Source organism: Solanum pennellii, chromosome 2 (genome assembly GCF_001406875.1).
Source record: "Solanum pennellii chromosome 2, SPENNV200".
In the NCBI taxonomy this organism is placed as follows: Eukaryota; Viridiplantae; Streptophyta; class Magnoliopsida; order Solanales; family Solanaceae; genus Solanum; species Solanum pennellii.
This window is the reverse complement of record NC_028638.1, coordinates 22,446,501-22,464,641: the sequence shown is the minus strand read 5'-3', so window position 1 is coordinate 22,464,641 and position 18,141 is coordinate 22,446,501. Positions and strand designations below refer to the sequence as shown.

The window sequence follows — 18,141 nt, the reverse complement described above, 5'->3', positions numbered from 1 at the left end:
TCTTTTCTGTTGATTTTATTGTTTTCCCATTTCCCAAGGTTGATCTGTCCTTCATACTAGAACATACACGATCAAAAGGGACCCCCCTTCTCCTTCTTCTCAAAGAGCAAGCTCCAAAGATAAAGGTAAAATAGTTGACGACAACAACACCAATGAAACAGTAGAATCTTCTGACGGAGGAAAACGTCAAAATGATCTTGTGCTAAGACTTGAGCGCAAGATTCTAGAATTGGAAGAAGAGGTAGACCACATGCACGATTTGGCCAAGCTGTCTATCTCTCTTGGAACCCAATTTGGAGAAAACATAGACAATCCCCCTCACACTAACCAAACAACCATGCCAAATAATCCTCCAATCAATATATCCCGACCTGAACCCACTCGTCCTAATACCTTTCCACCACCCCACGCCCAAAATACCCAAGTTCCATTCCACCACTATTACCAACAAACTAACCCAACCTTCCCAGAAACAACCCCAAATGCAAATCTCCCATATACTCTTGGAAACAAAAACCTCAATCCAATATACGTGGAAACCGCTCCTCTGACCCATGACCTCCATGAATCAGAGTCCCACCAAAAGGATATTCTAATAAAAAACCTGACTGAGAGATTAGACAGCTTTACCAACAGGGTAAAACATGTTGAAAGAAACAAGAGGTTAGGAGGATTGAGCTACGAGGATCTGTGCATGCACCCTGATGTAGAACTGCCCGAAAGATACAAGCTTCCAAAATTTGAGATGTTCAATGGCAGTGGGGATCCCAAAGCCCACCTACGAATGTACTGTGATAAACTTGTAGGGGTGGGAAGAGACGAGAGGATACTCATGAATTTGTTTATGAGGAGTCTTACTGGGAAGGCCCTAGCATGGTATATTGAGCAAGACTCGCGTAAATGGGTAGAGTGGGTAGATATGGCAACGGATTTCATGAACATGTTTGGTTTTAATATAGAAAATGCACCTGATTGGTTTTAAATTCGAAATTTGAAGAAGAAACCGAGTGAATCCTTCAAAGAATATGCCATAAGATGGAGGTCTGAAGCGGCTAGGGCCAGATCCCCTATGGAGGAATCTCAGATGAAAGACTACTACTTCCGTGCCCAGGAACCACAATACTATGACCGAGTGATGCTGGTGGCTGAATAGAGTTTCGCTGAAATCATCAAACTACGCGAAAAAATTAAAGAAGGCATAAAGAATGGGACTATCATCAACTTGGAGGCTTTACAAGCAACCAACAGAGCTCTGCAATCTGGTGGAATGACAGAAAATCGAAAGAAAACAGGTTCTTTAATGATGGCTCATGGAACCAAGACCCCTTTGAGTCACTAGACAACAAACCCACTATTATACCCTCACACCCCATACCCTCAAAATCCTAAAAGAGTTGTTAGGTCTTGCACAAAACCCGGTTTTGCGAATAGCCTTGGTTAAGGACCACCATACCCTCAACATCCCTCAGCTCCACCCCCTATATCTCCCCAACCCATGCCAATTTATTACCAAAACACTCCCCCTCAGTATTTGAATGCCTCATATCCTGTCTATAATGTTAAACCAACACACTTCCAAACTCCACCACCCACTCAGACACTAAATTACCGAAACAGACCTCCCTATGAAAGAAGACCTACAAAATATTATACCCCTTTGGCTGAACCCATAACACAACTTTATGAAAGACTGAAACAGGCTGGGTACATCTCCCCCATTCCTGCATTACCTGTGGATGTTCGCGCAAAATGGTACGACTCTAACAAGGTCTGCGCCTACCATTCTGGGATGAAGGGTCACACCACCAAAGTTTGCAGAGACCTCAAGGATAAGGTTAAATGTTGATTGATACAAAAACCATCCAACTCAAGGATCCTACACCGAATGTTGCAAATAATCCTCTTCCTAATCATCAGGTCAACATGGTGGAAGTTGGTGATGTCTAGGATTGGGAAGAATCTATATGGACCCTCGAAACAGAAGAAGCCAGGTCTACCACCGCCCAAGCACCGATAATAGTTCAAGGACTCGCCCCATTTGAAGTAGAAGTTGCCGCACCCAGACCACCGTTCACTGTATAGGGCATTTTCCCCAATACAATGTGATACACATGTTGTACCTTGGGATTACAACAAAAGAGAAACGAAAGTGGAAGAGACAGTTGTTGCAACATGGGTCACTAGATCTGGAAGAATTTACACTTCTGCAAATTTGGTTCAGGGAAGCTCTAGCAAATCCAAAGCACCAGTCGAGAGCTTGAAGATTAGGGTATTTAGAAAATGGTTCAAGCTAAAGAATACTCTGTCATTGAGCAGCTGAGTAAAACCCCATCCCAAATATCAATTTTGGCGTTACTACAATCTTTCGAAACTCATCTGAATGCCTTTCTGAAGATCCTTGGTGAAGCTTATGTCCCATCTAACATCACTCATGGAGAGGTATCCCAAATGGTGGGGAAGGTCTTTGAGGCTTACAAAATTTCTTTTCACAAAGATGAACTGCCACTTGAAGGAACAACCCACAATAAAGCTCTATACATTTCGGTTTAGTATCAGGATAAGGTGATAAACAAAGCATTAGTTGATGCAGGCTCAAGTTTAAACATTTGACCTCTAAGCACACTGACGAGGCTGGGCGTGGATAGTGCAAAAATTCAGACATGGAAGATGAATGTGAGGGCATTTGACGTCTCTCAGAGAGGCCTATTGGGGAGATAACCTTGGACATGCTCATTGGTCCTGTCACTTTCCCAATAGCTTTCCAAATCTTGGACATCCCTTTGTCATATAACCTATTGTTGGGTTGTCCATGGATTCACATGGATGGAGCGGTCCCATCTACTCTTCACCAATGCTTGAAGTTTGAATAGGATTATGAAGAGGTTGTAGTCCATGGAGAGAAAGGGCATCCTGTATACACGATTGAAGGAAAAAAGCATATGGATGGTGAAATGTACCATACAGTGGAGCTTGTTGGTAATATTAAGTTGCAACCTTGGTTTAGCCAAAAGATCATAGATATGATGGCCTAGTTCGGTTTTGAGCTTGGGAAAGGTTTGGCGTTGAATTGCAAGGGATAGTCGAACCAATACAACCTGTTCGACATTCCACTACTTTTGGCTTGAGATATAAGTACACTAACGAAAAATGGCTCGATCGGCAACCACCTAGAGATGGGTACTACTATCCATTCAAGAAACCCATACCGCCATTGCATCAATCATTTCGATCAGCAGGTTTCATGAGAGGCATTATTGATGAGATCTCAGACGACTTGAAGGGGTTGTCGCTAACCAAAGAAGAGGGGAAAGTTTTCAACGTCGTGATCAACAAGGAGGAGAAAGGGGCCCCTAGTCGAAGCAAGGAGGCAAAGATCAGCATCAGCAACTGGACCTCGACTCCATTCACACCTCGTCGAGCATCTGGGTAGCCCTGGAAGATGTTTTCTATCAAGTTTTAATTTAAATAAAAAGAGTTTTTAATAGACGTTTTAATTCCCATCCCCTGTATTGTTTTCAAATGATAACTTATGAAATTTTCAAATTTTTATCAATAAAGTTCTTTTCCCCATTTATCTATTTTTACCTTAAATTTAATTGTTCGGTATTTTGCTTTCTCACCAGCAAAATCCACTATAAAAATGTTGAATCTGAGACTATGGCATACAATAAGACTGCTAAACTTAACATTAATGACTTAGAAGAAGTCCAAGACAATGCGGTTCCCGAGGAATTAATCAAAGGGTTGAGGAATTCGAGGAAAACCCAATCCAAATTTGGTAGAGACAGAAGTGGTGAATTTGGGAAATGCAGAGGTGATACAAGAAACCCAAGTAAGCATCCATATGACAAAAGAAGACAAGAAAAAGTATACCGAGTTTCTCATAGAGAATAAGGATATTTTTGCATGGTCCTATGAAGATATGATAGGGCTAAGTACTTTAACCGTAGCCCATCGACTGCCCACTGATCCAGCATGTCCTCCGGTAAAACAGAAGTTGAGAAAATACAAGCCCGAGATGAGTCTGAAAATCAAGGAAGAAGTATCAAAGCAATTAGATGCTGGGATCCTCCAAGTGACAGAATACACAACTTGGCTTGCAAATGTTGTTCCAATGCCCAAGAAAGACGGCAAGGTAAGAGGTTGTGTGGATTACCGGGATCTCAATAAAGCTATCCCTAAAGAAAACTTTCCATTACCAAACATACACATACTGATTGATAATTGTGGTAGGCATGAAACTCAATCATTTGTGGATTGCTTTACCGGCTATCATCAAATTAAGATGCACAAAGACGACGCTGAGAAAACTGCCTTCATCACGCCGTTGGGCATCTATAACTACAAGGTGATGCCTTTTGGATTAAAGAACGCTGGGGCTACGTACATGAGGGCGATGACTACTTGGTTTCATAACATGATCCATAAGGAAATTGAAGTTTATGTGGATGACGTCATCATCAAATCAAAGGAAAGTTCAAATCATCTTGAGGACTTACAGAAATTTTTTGCCAGGATACGCAAGTACAATCGGAAACTGAATCCGAAGAAATGTGTCTTTGGCGTGCCTGGTGTAAAGATTTTAGGTTTCATTGTCAGTCATCAAGGTATATAATTGGATCCATCAAAGATCAAACCCATTCGTGACCTTCCCCCGCCAAAAAGCAAAAAGGAGGTAATGAGTTTCTTAGGGCGATTTAACTACATTAGTCGTTTCATAGCTCAGTCTACTATCATATGTGAGCCTATCTTCAAGCTGTTAAAAAAGGATACTGCGGTGAAATGGACAAGCGAATGTCAACAGGCATTTGGCAAGATCAAAGACTACCTATCCAATCCTCCAGTGTTGGTTCCACCAGAGTCAGGTAGACCATTACTATTTTATATTTCAGTATTGGATAATGCTTTCAGTTGCATCTTGGGACAACACGATGAAACAGGGAGGAAGGAACATGCAATATATTACATGAGCAAGAAGTTCACATCGTGCGAAGCCCGATACTCTCTATTAGAGCGCACCTGTTATGCTCTAACATGGGTTGCCCAAAAGTTACGAGATTATGTCTCATCGCATACTACTTATCTGATTTCAAGGATGGATCCTTTGAACTATATCTTTCAAAAGCCCATGCCCACAGGTAAACTGGCAAAATGGCAGATATTGTTGAGCGAGTTCGACATAGTGTATGCCACGCAAAAAGCAGTGAAAGCACAAGCATTAGCAGATCACATAGCAGAGAATCCCGTGTACGATGATTACAGGCCGTTGAAGACCTAATTCCCAGATGAAGAGGTGACCTTTGTGGGAGAGGACATTTCTGAATAATATGATGGATGGAGAATGTTCATTGATGGAGCTAAAAATCTGAACGGATCCAGCATCGCGGCTGTTTTGATCTCACCCACCGGGCAAAATTATTCGGTATCAGCAAAACTCTGATTCCTTTGCTCAAATAATATGGCCGAATACGAAGCTTGCATACTAGGTCACCGATGGGCGATTGACTTGGATGTCCAGGAAACGCTAATAATAGGGGATTTAGACATATTGATCCATCAGGTTCGAGGTGATTGGGTAACAAAAAATTGAAAGTTGTTACCATATTTAGAGTGCGTGCCTAGGCTATGTAAAAGGTTTGTCAAAACAGAATTCAGACATGTACCAAGGGTCCAAAATGAATTCGCAGACGCCTTAGCCACTCTGTCTTCCATGATTCGACAGCCTAATCACAATTACATTGATCCTATTCACATTTACATACATGAACAACCAGATTATTATTTACATGTTGAGGAAGAGCCTGATGGAAAGCCCTGGTACGATGACATTAGGGGATATTTGAAGAGGGGCGATTACACAGAAGATGCAACGAATGTACAAAAGCGTAAAATTCAAAGGTTAGCAACCCAATTCTTTTTAAGTGGGAAATCCTCTATAGGAGAACTCACGATTTGGGGGTGCTAAGATGCGTCGAAGCAGGAGAGGCTCGAAGGCTGGTCGAAGAGATACGTGCAGTCACCTGTGACCCTCACATGAACGGTTTTACATTAGCAAAGAAGATTCTGAGATCATGATATTATTGGCTAACTATGGAGACAGACTGCATTCGCTACATCCAGAAATGTCGTCAATGTCAGACTCACACAGAATTGATTCGAGTACCCCCCAACAAACTCCATGTCACTAGTTCACCTTGGCCGTTCGCAGCGTGGGGCATGGATGTCGTTGGTCCAATCGAGCCAACAGCATCCAACGGGCACATATTCATTCTTGTCGCAATTGACTATTTTACCAAGTGGGTTGAGGCCACCTCCCACAAATCAGACACAAAGAAAGTTGTGGATGACTTCGTCAAAAATAACATTATTTGTAGGTTCGGAATTCCTGAGTCAATCATCACTGACAACGACACCAACCTAAACAGTGACCTAATGAGATCAATGTGTGAGAAGTTCAAGATCAGTCATCGAAACTCTACAGCATACAGGCCACAGATGAACGGGGCTGTTGAGGCAGCAAACAAAAACATCAAAAGGATATTGCGCAAGATGATTGATAACCACAAACACTGGCAGGAAAAGCTACCTTTCGCATTGCTGGGGTGTCGTACCACAATCAGAACTTCCACAGGGGCCACACCTTACTTCTTAATATACGACACTGAAGCTGTGATACCCGCCGAAGTAGAAATAACTTCCCTAAGGATCATCCAAGAAGCAAAGCTGAATGACGCTGACTGAATACAAGGTCGGGCAAAGAATTTGGCATTAATAAATGGAAGAAGAATTAACGCCATTTGTCATGGTCAGCTCTATCAGAATAGAATGGCCATAGCTTTCAACAAGAAGGTTAAACCCATACATTCTCACCTAGGCAACTAGTTTTGAAGCGGATTTTCCCAAATCAAGACAAAGCAAAGGATAAATTTTCACCAAACTAGTAAGGTCCGTACATAGTCTCTCGAGTACTGACAGGCGGGGCCCTCATACTTGCAGAAATGGATGGAGAAGTTTGGCCAAAACCTATCAATTTCGATTCTGTAAAAAAAATTACATCTAGAGATTGATTCATGCTCTATGGTAATTTGGAACTACGTCAGACCTGATTCCCGTTTAAGAGGGGATACGTAGGCGCTCCTATGGGGTTCGGTCTTATTATAAATAAAACTTTCATTTCCCCTTCTATTGATAACTAGGGCAGAGTTTTTGTGAGGATCTCAAAAATTCCATCAAGATTTCTCCTTGCACATCTTCATACTGGGGCAGAATTTTAGAGTAAACTCAAAAATTTTGCCAAAAGTTTCTTCTCAACAAGCAGTCAGCTTACAACGAAGATTAAATGATAGCTCTACTTTTGAGTCAGACGTTGTAAAGTCTCAACCTATGCCATGGTCAAAGATTCGACATCAGCTTTTACTAAATGATAATTTCAAAATCTTTCAAAGTTTCCTCTCCCTTTTTATTAAAAACAGACGCTCGAAGAGGTGCGGATGGCGAGCCAAAGGATCACGCTGCACCAAATCATGGATACAGATCAACCTCCCCCTTTTAAAAATAACTATTTTTCTTTGAATGTAGAAAATACAGGTACATATACAAAGGGAATTTCAACAATCAACATACCACTTTTGAGCCCGAAAAATGGCACTCGACCCTTCCAACAAGGAGGATGTTCAAACTACTACATACCCTGCTCATTCAACTATGAAGTTGCACTATGTTTGAGATCTAGGCTTGCATGACTACATTATGCCCGAGAACGCATTATGCTCGAAGAATCGCATCATCGCATGTGCCCGAGATTGACTTATGCTCGAAGAATTGCATCATTGCATGTGCCCAAAGAAATGCATTGCATGTGCTCGATACTGCATGTGCCCGAAGAAATGCATCATTGCATGTGCCCGATATTGCATGCGCCCGAAGAAACGCATCATTGCATGTGCCCGATAATGCATGTGCCCAAAGAAATGCATCATTGCATTGTGCCAGAGACTGCATTGTGCCCGAAGTTTGCATAAGCCCAAGATTGCATCGTGCTCGAAGTTTGCATGTGCCCGAATCAAATCAAGTCACAAGTATCAACAGATGCCAAAAACAGATACGCTCTCTTTACTCATTACTTTTATCCCAAAGGCGTCATCCTCCAAAGGCATCATCTTTCATGGCCTGCGGACTTCATGTCATGGCTTGAGGACTTATTTTATCATTTCATGTTCCTAAGGCGTCATAGTCTAAAGGCATCATCTTTCATGGCATGCGACTTCATTTCATAGCCTAAGGGTTTAATTTCTGTCTATCATCATCCGAAGGTGTCAGTCTAAAGGCGTCATTTTCATGGCCTGCAGACAACATTTTCATGACCTGAGGATACATTTTGCGTATCATGTCCCTAGACATCATAGCCTAAGACGTCATTTTTCATGGTCTTAAGGCAAACATTCATGGTCAACATGGGAATAGCATCATATTTACATTACCGCTTATTTTGATACATCTACTCTAATCACTCTTCTTAAGTCATATTATAAGTTACAACTGTGCATATTACAGACAAAGACGCCTTCTGAACGACTGTTCTTAAGCTTACAAACAAAGAGTGTCAAATTATTCTTGGCTACTCGCATTATCGTTCGGCTACTCAACTACCGTTCAGACTACCATAGAGATATTGTCAGACTCAACTCACTACTGTGAGGCTCGTCCGCCTTACAATGAGACATCTAGGCTCGTCCGCCTTACAATGCGACATCTAGGCTCGTCCGCCTTACAATGCGACATTTAGGCTCGTCCGCATTACAATGCGACATTTAGGCTCGTCCGCCTTACAATGCAATATTTAGGCTCGTCTGCCTTACAATGTGACATCTAGGCTAGTCCGCCGTACAATGCGACATCTAGGCTCGTCCGCCTTACAACGCGACATTTAGGCTCGTCCGCCTAACAAATGCGACATCTAGGCTCGTCCTTCTTACAAAGCGACATTTAGGCTCATCCTACTTATAGGATATTAAGGACCGTCCGCCTTAAAACGACAGTTAGGTTTGTCCATCTTATAGGACATTTAGGTCGTCCACCTTAAAAGGACATTTAGGCTTGTCCGCCTCATAGGATATTTGTTCGTCCGCTTTATAAGACATTTAGGCCGTCCGCCTTAAAATGACACTTAGGCTCGTCCGCCTCAAAATGACGTTTAGACTATTCTGCCTTGCAATAGGATGCTTATGTACTTCCACCATACAACCAGACATTTTCCTTATATTATTATATCGCTATACTATAAGATCTATTGGAGGTTGAATTTAACCTTTGGAGATGGGTTGCAATTCTCCAACAAGTTAAGCCAAAGTCTACGAGGGCATCTCAAAGCAGATACGCTTCTTATCACCTCTGGTCATTTATTTAGAACTCTATTTTATCATTATTGGTCTTAATTTACCTATTTAGAAGCTAACATTTTATCTAGAATTTGCAGATATGATCAATCACCCCTTCATTACAATTATCATGCTATCATCTATCGCAACGAAGACACTATCAATTCTTTGGTACTCATACTCCGAACCTTGCTCAAAGGCTGATAACCTCACTCTATCATGCTCTTCCTGCTTCTCTATTATGCTCTTCTAGACTCACAATATCTCTTTTCTCGTTACTCTAATCTTATCCATTCAAGCCGATATCGTGCCTTTCAAATACCTTAGCGCTCTTTCAATTTTTAAGAGTTTCATTTGCTCTTGAATCTAGAACTACACACGATCTGATTCTCGTATAACTACAGATATGTAGGCGGCTTAATACCAAGGTCTCGGTCGTACCCTTTTTCAACTCTACATCGCTTCAGTTGATCCCACTGACATCTGTCGTCGGTCGGACAAAATCGGCTACTAAGTCAACGTTGGTTGCCCAACAATTCATTCTTCATTCTCAATCAACCAAGGGGCAGCTGTTGACACCCAATTTAACCAACCTTTGACCTTTTTAGGATTATTATTCGATTAAATATGTATTTTAAAATCTATTTAAAGCTTAGAATTTTAATCAATTATATATTCTAGTAGGTTCACTTAATAAAATTATTGTAAATATTATTAAATATTTTAAAAAATCATTAATGAATTTCAAATGTTTTAAAAATTTAATGGATTTCAATTAAATAAAAATATTTTAATGTAGTATTTTAATTAAATAATAATTCCTACACTTTCCTTAAAATTATTTAAATCTAGCCTATTCTATTATAATTTTATTCCAATCAGAGCCACTCAAATTCAAATTTTATTACAATCATAGCCACTCTTTTATTTAAATTCTAGCCAATTTAATTGCAATTTTAGCCATTCTATATCTTTCCCAATGGAATTTCAAGACTTCATCTTTGATCTCATCCGTCCATCTTTAAAATAAATCCTAGCCGTCCATCTTTAAAATAAATCCTAGCCGTCCATCTTTAAAATAAATCCTAGCCGTCCATCTAAACTAATCCTATGGTTCAAATTTAATCTACCTATTCTAACTAAAAGAACCTAATCCCTAATTTTTTTCACTCTCTTCTCCCTCCCTCTCCTTGGCAGCATCAGCCGCCTCCCTCTTCCCGTCTCTCCAGCGCCACCCTCCCTCTTCTCTAATTTTCTTTCCCAGCGGGAACCCCGCAGCAGCAGCACCGGCGCGAGGCATCGCCATCCCCTCGCTCTCCTCTTCTCCTTTTTCCAGACTAAGCATCAAGAAACAACAGAGATGGAGGCTGCTCTGACCGGTGACGCCTCTTTCCTCCGCTTTCCTCCCCCTCCCTTTCTTCCTTGCTCTCTCCCATCGTTCTCTCCTCCTCTCTTCCCCTCCCGTCTCTTCTCTTCCCCCTTCCTTCTCCTTCCTCTTCTTTTTTTTTGCAGGTTCCAGCAGCCACGGGACAGCCTCAGCGAGCAGCCAGGCGACCAGCAGCTGCACAGGCGACCTCGACCCTCCCCCTCCCTTCTCCGATTTTGAGGATCTTCAACTCCAACACCGGAGAGATCTCCGAGCAGCTGCAACTTTAGACAACAACTAGTGGCTCCAACTCCGACTACGGCGAGCAATGATGGTGCAGCTATGAGAAAAAGTAAACAAGCAAAAAGCTCTGGTAATTTGCTAAAATTTTAGATCCATCCATGGTACGTCCTTTTATTTAAACATTACTAATCTCCAGAACAGTTTTCTCAACATGATTGTTACATGAATTAAGGCGTTGCTTGCTCCAAAAAGGTGAAAATCATTTTCATGTTAGAGTTCGAACCAATAGTTTGAAATTTTTCCGATACAAGAATTATGTTTGGTCACCTTCTATCTACAATATCATTGTTTTGAGTCATTATAGCTCTCTCCATGTTTGCTTGTTAGCTTGTTTGATCGGTTACTTTGTTTACTTCACGAGTAAGTCGTGTGAAAACATTGACCTTTTTTATTTCTAGTAGTATCATATCATGCCTGTTGATCTCTTGATTAAATTTGTAAGATTGTATGTTAAATCAGTTCATACTTTTCTTGTCTAATTAAGTCGTGAAATAGGTCATTTTTTAAAAAATAAATAAATAAATAAATATGATAATTACATAGCTAATGAGTCAATGGAAGATTATGTTGTGATTTTATGGTGATACATGACTTTAATAGTGGATTGATTCCTTATTTGCTTAATTTGAATTGATAAAAATCTTGTGCTGATTTTATGCAAAATCATGATTGACCGTAATTTTGAATAGTAAAAATTGTGATGGATTTCTTTTGACTTATTCAAAAAATTGACAATTTCTTGCTCTTTTATTTGGTAAAATAATAATAAATAATATATAAATAAAGCATATTTTGTTTTCCTCGTAATTAAGGAAATTAATATTAACTTATCCTCTTTTCCTTGCTCTGAAAGTGACTTTTCTTACTTGTTTATATATGGTAAACTAATTTTTTTTAGCTCTTCTTTATAAAAAATAATAATAATATTTCTCCCTATTTGTAAATTATTTTCTTACTTGTTTTATATGATAAAATAAATTTGATTTGGGCTGTCCTTATTCAATGAATATATTACTTTTCCGAATTTATTGTTATTTATTTATATTTTGTAGCATAATAATAATTTAATATTATTTTGGTGCTTCTTTATTTAAGATAAAGAATATTGTCTTCCTAACTTTGTTATTAATTATTTTATTTTTGGTAATGAAATATTCTTATAATTTTCTGATTTTAGCTCCTCTCTAAATTAAGGAAAATGGTATAATAATAATTAATTCCTTAATTTATTTATTTCCCTTATTAAGTGCACTCCTCTTTGCTATATAAATAAGACCCATTCCATTCATTATTAAATCAAACTCATTCACACACTCATTCACTCTCAATCACAAGTTCTCTCATCACTCCTCACTCTCTCATTGCTCTCTTTCTACTCTTAAAATACATTAAGATTTCGGGAAACATTCAAGTGTTCTTCTTCGCTACTTTGCTACTTTGATTTTGTTCGAGTAAAAGTTGGATCAACTTGTTTTTTGTGCTACCATTTCTTTTGCTTAACTAGTTAGTATTCTTAACATTTACATTATCTTTGCATTCACAAATTTGTGTAAGCTATTTTTTCTGTTCTTTTCTATATGTATAATTTTTCATTAAATGATTGCATATGTGTCTCATCTTGCCTAAATAAATGTGATTAGTAAGTATGCCAATAGGTTCGTAATTTATTTGACAAATTTTTTTGATAAAGTAATTTTAGATCTAACCATAAAAACAAAACAAAATAAAATCATTTGTTGCATTTAAGAAATTACTTGGCTTTTGAATATATTTCATAGTAAAGTCTTTGCATTTAATAAATTTACTACATTAATGTTCTACTAGTTTTCCTTTTTTTACAAAGTTTTGCAACATGTTTTTTTTTTTATAAAAACGTCATTGTTTAATCTTTCTTTAAAGCTTTGGATTGATTATGACATTTTTTTAAAAATAAATTATAAGCACTATCTCCTAACCTATCGTTAGTGGGAAAGTCAAAGGAATTACGAGGTCTAATTCCAATTTTTAAATTAAACCGACACTTCCCCGGAAGTACCACCTACCCATGATTTTCAAAAGGAATTATGTGTATTTATATGTAAGTATTTATGTTCCTATATGCAAACTAAATCTTTTAAATCATTTTCAAAAATATAAACTAATATTATTTATTTAGGACCAACCTCAAAACAAAATTATTTCTATGGTGGAGGAGAACGATTAACAATATCGTGGTATCACCCCTATAGAGAAACAAACATTTTCTAAATAAATTTCTATTCAAAACTTGCTCAATTTTTCAAAACTTTACTTTCGCACATTTTTCTTCTTATTTGCTGTACCATAATGATTTAAATCGAGCCATCTTCTATATCTTTTGTGCATATTATGTCTTCTTGTTTATCTCTTTATTAATTGCTTAATATTTGCAATATTTGTTTATCACATAGATTGTATGCTCAAATAATAAAAAATTGAAGTAATTTTAATTGTTTAGTAATTTATTTGGGGTATATTAAAATAAAAAATAATAAAATTATTTGCTTATTTATTTGCCTCTTTTCTATCCCCTCGCTTATCTTTAATATTTTATTCAATTTTTATTTATTGTTATCACTTAGTTTTTCATGCTTAAATAATTCATAAAAAAATAATAATAAATTTTTTTCTCAATTGTTTAATTTTTGATCACTTAGACTCGCATGTTTAGTATTAATTAAAATAATAATATGAGCTATTTGTTTGATTTGTGTAACACATAGTCTCGTATGTTTAAATAAATAAAGATAAACTTGATTGTTTATTTATTGCTATCACCTAGCCTTGCATGTTTAAATTAATAAAAATAATAAAATAGTCTTAATTGTTTTAGATTTGTTATCACTTAGCAAGCTTAAATGAACTAATAAATGAAGTGACCTTATTTGCTACTTGTAACCCCCAAATAGATTGCATGAGATACGGTCGGGACCCACATTTGTGGACCTCGAGGGATGGCTAACACCTTCCCCTCGAGGTAATTGGAACCCTTACCCTGATCTCTGGCTCGTTTACCTTAGCTAGACTTAGTTAGGTTAGATAGGTTCCCTACGCACCTTAATTCGTTAGGTGACGACTCCAAACTCAAAATCGCAGAAGAGTTGTTAGGTCGTGCATAAAACCCGTTCTTGCAAAAAAATGGGGCACGAGAAAATTACGACTATGCTGGGGATATTAGGTTCTTACCATTATGTGTTTCATGCTTATTTATGTGGAGTTTACTTCATTTTGATTATTTCATTATTTGTTAGGTGTTTATCATGTTTAGTTATCATTTTGTTGCCTTATTTACTGCGTTCTTTTCATGTTCCACATCTTTTCCCCTTCCTTATTTGTTTATTACCATGTTTCACACTCTCCCATTTTCCTTATTTGTTTACTCATATATTTAATCCCATACCCTCTTTCCTTATTTGTGTGATTTTTTTAACACCTTTATATGTTTAATTTCCTTCATTTATTTATGCTCTGTTTTATAAACTGCCTATATGTCACCACTTTCCAATTTAAATGCTAAGTGTCTATTGCTGTGATAATTGACATTCCGCTCATACTTCCCCAAATTGGGACCCTCTTCCTTTTTTAATTTTGTTCTCGTGATGTCGTGCCTTTGCACCTCTCACAACTACTCCAATTCTATTTAAATACCCATTATAGAGAGTCGGCATATGCGTGGACATAACGGATAATTTTACTACCGCGAAACCATGAGCCTCTCGCATAGATTCTCTATCAAGTCCGTGTCAAGCCAACTCTTAGAAATCCTGGTTAGGTCATACATGCTGCATAAGCCCTAGGTGGTTTGACCCTTGGTGTCAATCCACATAATTACTAGCCACCCTCTCGTCTAAAGGCCCCCAACACCCTTAGACAAATTGCATATTTATGTGTCAACGTGATCATAATAATTAAATCAAGCCAACGTTGTAAAAATAGAGTTTAGAAGTCGTTTGTTACTTTGTTTACAGAGTCATGGCTCACCCTCATTTTCCCAACATGCAAATGGTGGTCAAAGTTAATCCCATTTTGAAGACTTGGTGGGAAGATATTCAAAAAAATCGAGAGTTCGAGGAAAATGAACTGTTAGGCGGCCTCACTACTTTGATCTCCGTAGAGTCAGATCGTCATTTAATCAAGGCATTGTTGAAATTCTGGGACACTGAGAGGTTAGTCTTCAAATTCAAGGATTTTGAGATAACCCCAACAATTAAAGAGGTTAGAGAATTCCTGGGTCTCGCATACAAAGAGCGGGAAATGATTGTTCCACACAAGCCAAGTCCAAGATCTTTTCAGAAGCAAATGGGTATGCGTCATAATCCAAGTCTACTTTGTCTGAAAGAAGGTTGGATTTATTTGGAGTTCTTATATTCACGCTTTGGGGATGAGGAAGGTCATCAAAACTTTCACATATAATTTGCTTGCTCTTCTACAAAATGGGAAAGATATCGTCTTAATGCATTCGCCGTCGCCCTATTAGGCTCATTGTTTTTTCCTAGAGAAAGAGGAAAGATCCACAATGGCTTGTGTTACGTGGTTCGTATGTTGGCACGACGTGGGAAGCCCTTAGTCCCCATGATACTTGTGAAAATTCTAAGAGCCTTGACTGCATGCACCAAAGGAAAAAGATTCTTTGAGGACTGCAACATTCTGCTGCAACTTTGGGCCGTCGAACATTTCTACCAAATAGCTAATAAAGTAGATATTGTTAGAGGGACTATGGGGAACAAAATTATCAACCATCGCCTAAGGATGAAATATTTTATCTCCCCTGTGGGAACGGAGGACTGGTTCACATATATAAGGCAGCGTTCAGCCGTTGAAATCCAATGGAGGTATTATTGGTTGAAGCCACAGCGTGCCATCATAAGAAGAAATAAACGTTACTTTATCGAGCTTATCGGTTTGAACGGTGTGCAACCATACGCACCACTTCGAGTACTTCGACAATTCGGACAGATCCAAATGATACCTCTGCGATCCCACATGAGTCTCTATCGATATGACTTTGGGTCATAATTACCGCAAGTGAACACTATACTGCGAAGATGAGAGAATGTAATAACTATCGATATTCAAGAGCACCGACCATTCTGCACACCTGAATATTACGTATGACTTTTACAAGAAGCATATCATAGAGATTTGAGCGAAGGAGATCTTCCTGGTTTTGGCAATGAAAAGGAGAGAAGATCGGCTCACAACCTTCTCAACACCGATTATGACATTACCCTAGAAATGAGGAAGCAGATTGTGCCTAACATTGTAGAGCAACATAATTGAAGTCTTTTTTTTCTTTATTCCCCATGTGTTATCCCTATCACTTTAGTTATCTCTAGATTGATGTAATAAATAGAATTTATTTCAATACAATAATTGAAATTCGTTTTATTGTCTAACTCTAAACTCCAAATTTGCAAATAAGCCTAGAATTAATTACTATGCATCACTTATGTGTCACTTAGGCCTACCTCTAGCTCAACGAGGTCCCGTGCATTTAGGGCGTTTATCTCAAAACAACATGTTCCTGTTATGATATTATCCTAACCCCTCTAAATCTTTTATGTTGATTCTATTGTTTTCTTATTTCCCAAGGATGATCTGTCCTTCATCCTGGCACATACACGATCAAAAGGGACCCCCTTCTCCTTCTTCTCAAAGAGAAAGCTCCAAAGATAAAGGTAAAATGGTTGACAACAACAACACCAATGAAAAGGGTAGAAGCTTCTGAGGGAGGACAACTTCAAAATGATCTTATCCTAAGACTTGAGTGCAAGATTCTAGAATTGGAAGAACAGGTAGCCCACATGCGCCATTTGGCCAAGCTGTCTGTCTCTCTTGGAACCCAATTTGGAGAAAACATAGACAATCCCCCTCACACTAACCAAACAACCATGCTAAATAGTCCTCCAATAAATATATCCCGACCTGAACCCACTCGTCCAAATACCTTTCCACCACCCCACGCCCAAAATACCAAAGTTCCATTCCACCACTATTACCAACAAACCAAGACAACCTTCCGAGAAATAACCCCAAATGCAAATCTCCCATATGCTCTTGGAAACAACAACCTCAATCCAATATACGTGGAAAACGCTCCTCTGACCCATGACCTCCATGAGTCAGAGACCCACCAAAAGGACATTCTAATAAAAAAACCTGACAGAGAGATTAGACATCTTGACCAACAGGGTGCAGCATGTTGACGGAAACAAGAGGTTAGGAGGATTGAGATACGAAGATCTGTGCATGCACCCTGATGTAGAACTGCCCGAAGGATACATGCTTCCAAAATTTGAGATGTTCAATGGCATTGGGGATCCCAAAGCCCACCTACGAATGTACTGTGACCAACTTGTAGGGGTGGGAAGAGACGATAGGATACTCATGACGTTGTTTATGAGGAGTCTTACTGGGGAGGCCCTAGCATGATATATTGAGCAAGACTCGCGTAAATGGGTAGAGTTGGTAAATATGGCAACGGATTTCATGAACAGGTTTGGTTTTAATATAGAAAATGCACCTGATTTATTTTACATTCAAAATTTGAAGAAGAAACCGAGTTAATCCTTCAGAGAATATGCCATAAGATGGAGGTCTGAAGCGCCTAGGGCCAGACCCCTCTATGGAGGAATCTCAGATGAAAGACTACTTCTTCTGTGCCCAGGAACCACAATACTATGACCGAATGATGCTGGTGACTGAAAAGAGCTTCGCTGAAATCATCAAACTAGGGAAAGAATTGAAGAAGGCATAAAGAATGGGACTATCATCAACTTGGAGGCATTAGAAGCAATCAACAAAGCTCTGCAATCTGGTGGAATGACAGAAAATCGAAAGGAAACAGGTTCTGTAATGATGGCTCATGGAACCAAGACCCCTTTGAGGCACAAGACAACAAACCCACCACCATACCCTCACCACCCATACCCTCAAAATCACAAAAGAGTTGTTAGGTCGTGCACAAAAACCGTTTTTGCGAAAAATGGGGCGCGACAGAATGACGACTCTGCTGGGGATATTAGGTTCTTACCATTACGTGCTTCATGCTTATTTATATGGGGTTTACTTCATTTT

At 38.8% G+C, this 18,141-nt stretch overlaps 2 protein-coding genes across 2 annotated transcripts; both read left to right on the top strand.

Moving 5' to 3' along the window:
* The first annotated feature begins 5,458 nt into the window (after positions 1–5,458).
* LOC107009811 lies at positions 5,459–6,075 on the top strand. Its single transcript, XM_015209139.1, has 3 exons — positions 5,459–5,575; positions 5,723–5,898; positions 5,940–6,075. Exons 1-3 carry the CDS (start codon positions 5,459–5,461, stop codon positions 6,073–6,075), a joined length of 429 nt encoding a protein of 142 aa, XP_015064625.1.
* Positions 6,076–6,090: 15 nt separating this feature from the next.
* Positions 6,091–6,741, top strand: LOC107009810 (uncharacterized protein K02A2.6-like). Its single transcript, XM_015209138.1, has one exon. It carries the CDS (start codon positions 6,091–6,093, stop codon positions 6,739–6,741), a length of 651 nt encoding a protein of 216 aa, XP_015064624.1.
* Positions 6,742–18,141: the final 11,400 nt, after the last annotated feature.

Bases quoted from the DNA above. Each gene is read 5' to 3' on its own strand.
- LOC107009811 (XM_015209139.1), top strand. From the start codon at position 5,459: ATGGCCGAATACGAAGCTTGCATACTAGGTCACCGATGGGCGATTGAC. The intron at 5,576-5,722 runs GTAACAAAAAAT...ATGATTCGACAG, and splicing joins ATCAGGTTCGAGGTGATTGG to CCTAATCACAATTACATTGA. The intron at 5,899-5,939 runs GTTAGCAACCCA...AATCCTCTATAG, and splicing joins CAAAAGCGTAAAATTCAAAG to GAGAACTCACGATTTGGGGG.
- LOC107009810 (XM_015209138.1), top strand. From the start codon at position 6,091: ATGGAGACAGACTGCATTCGCTACATCCAGAAATGTCGTCAATGTCAG.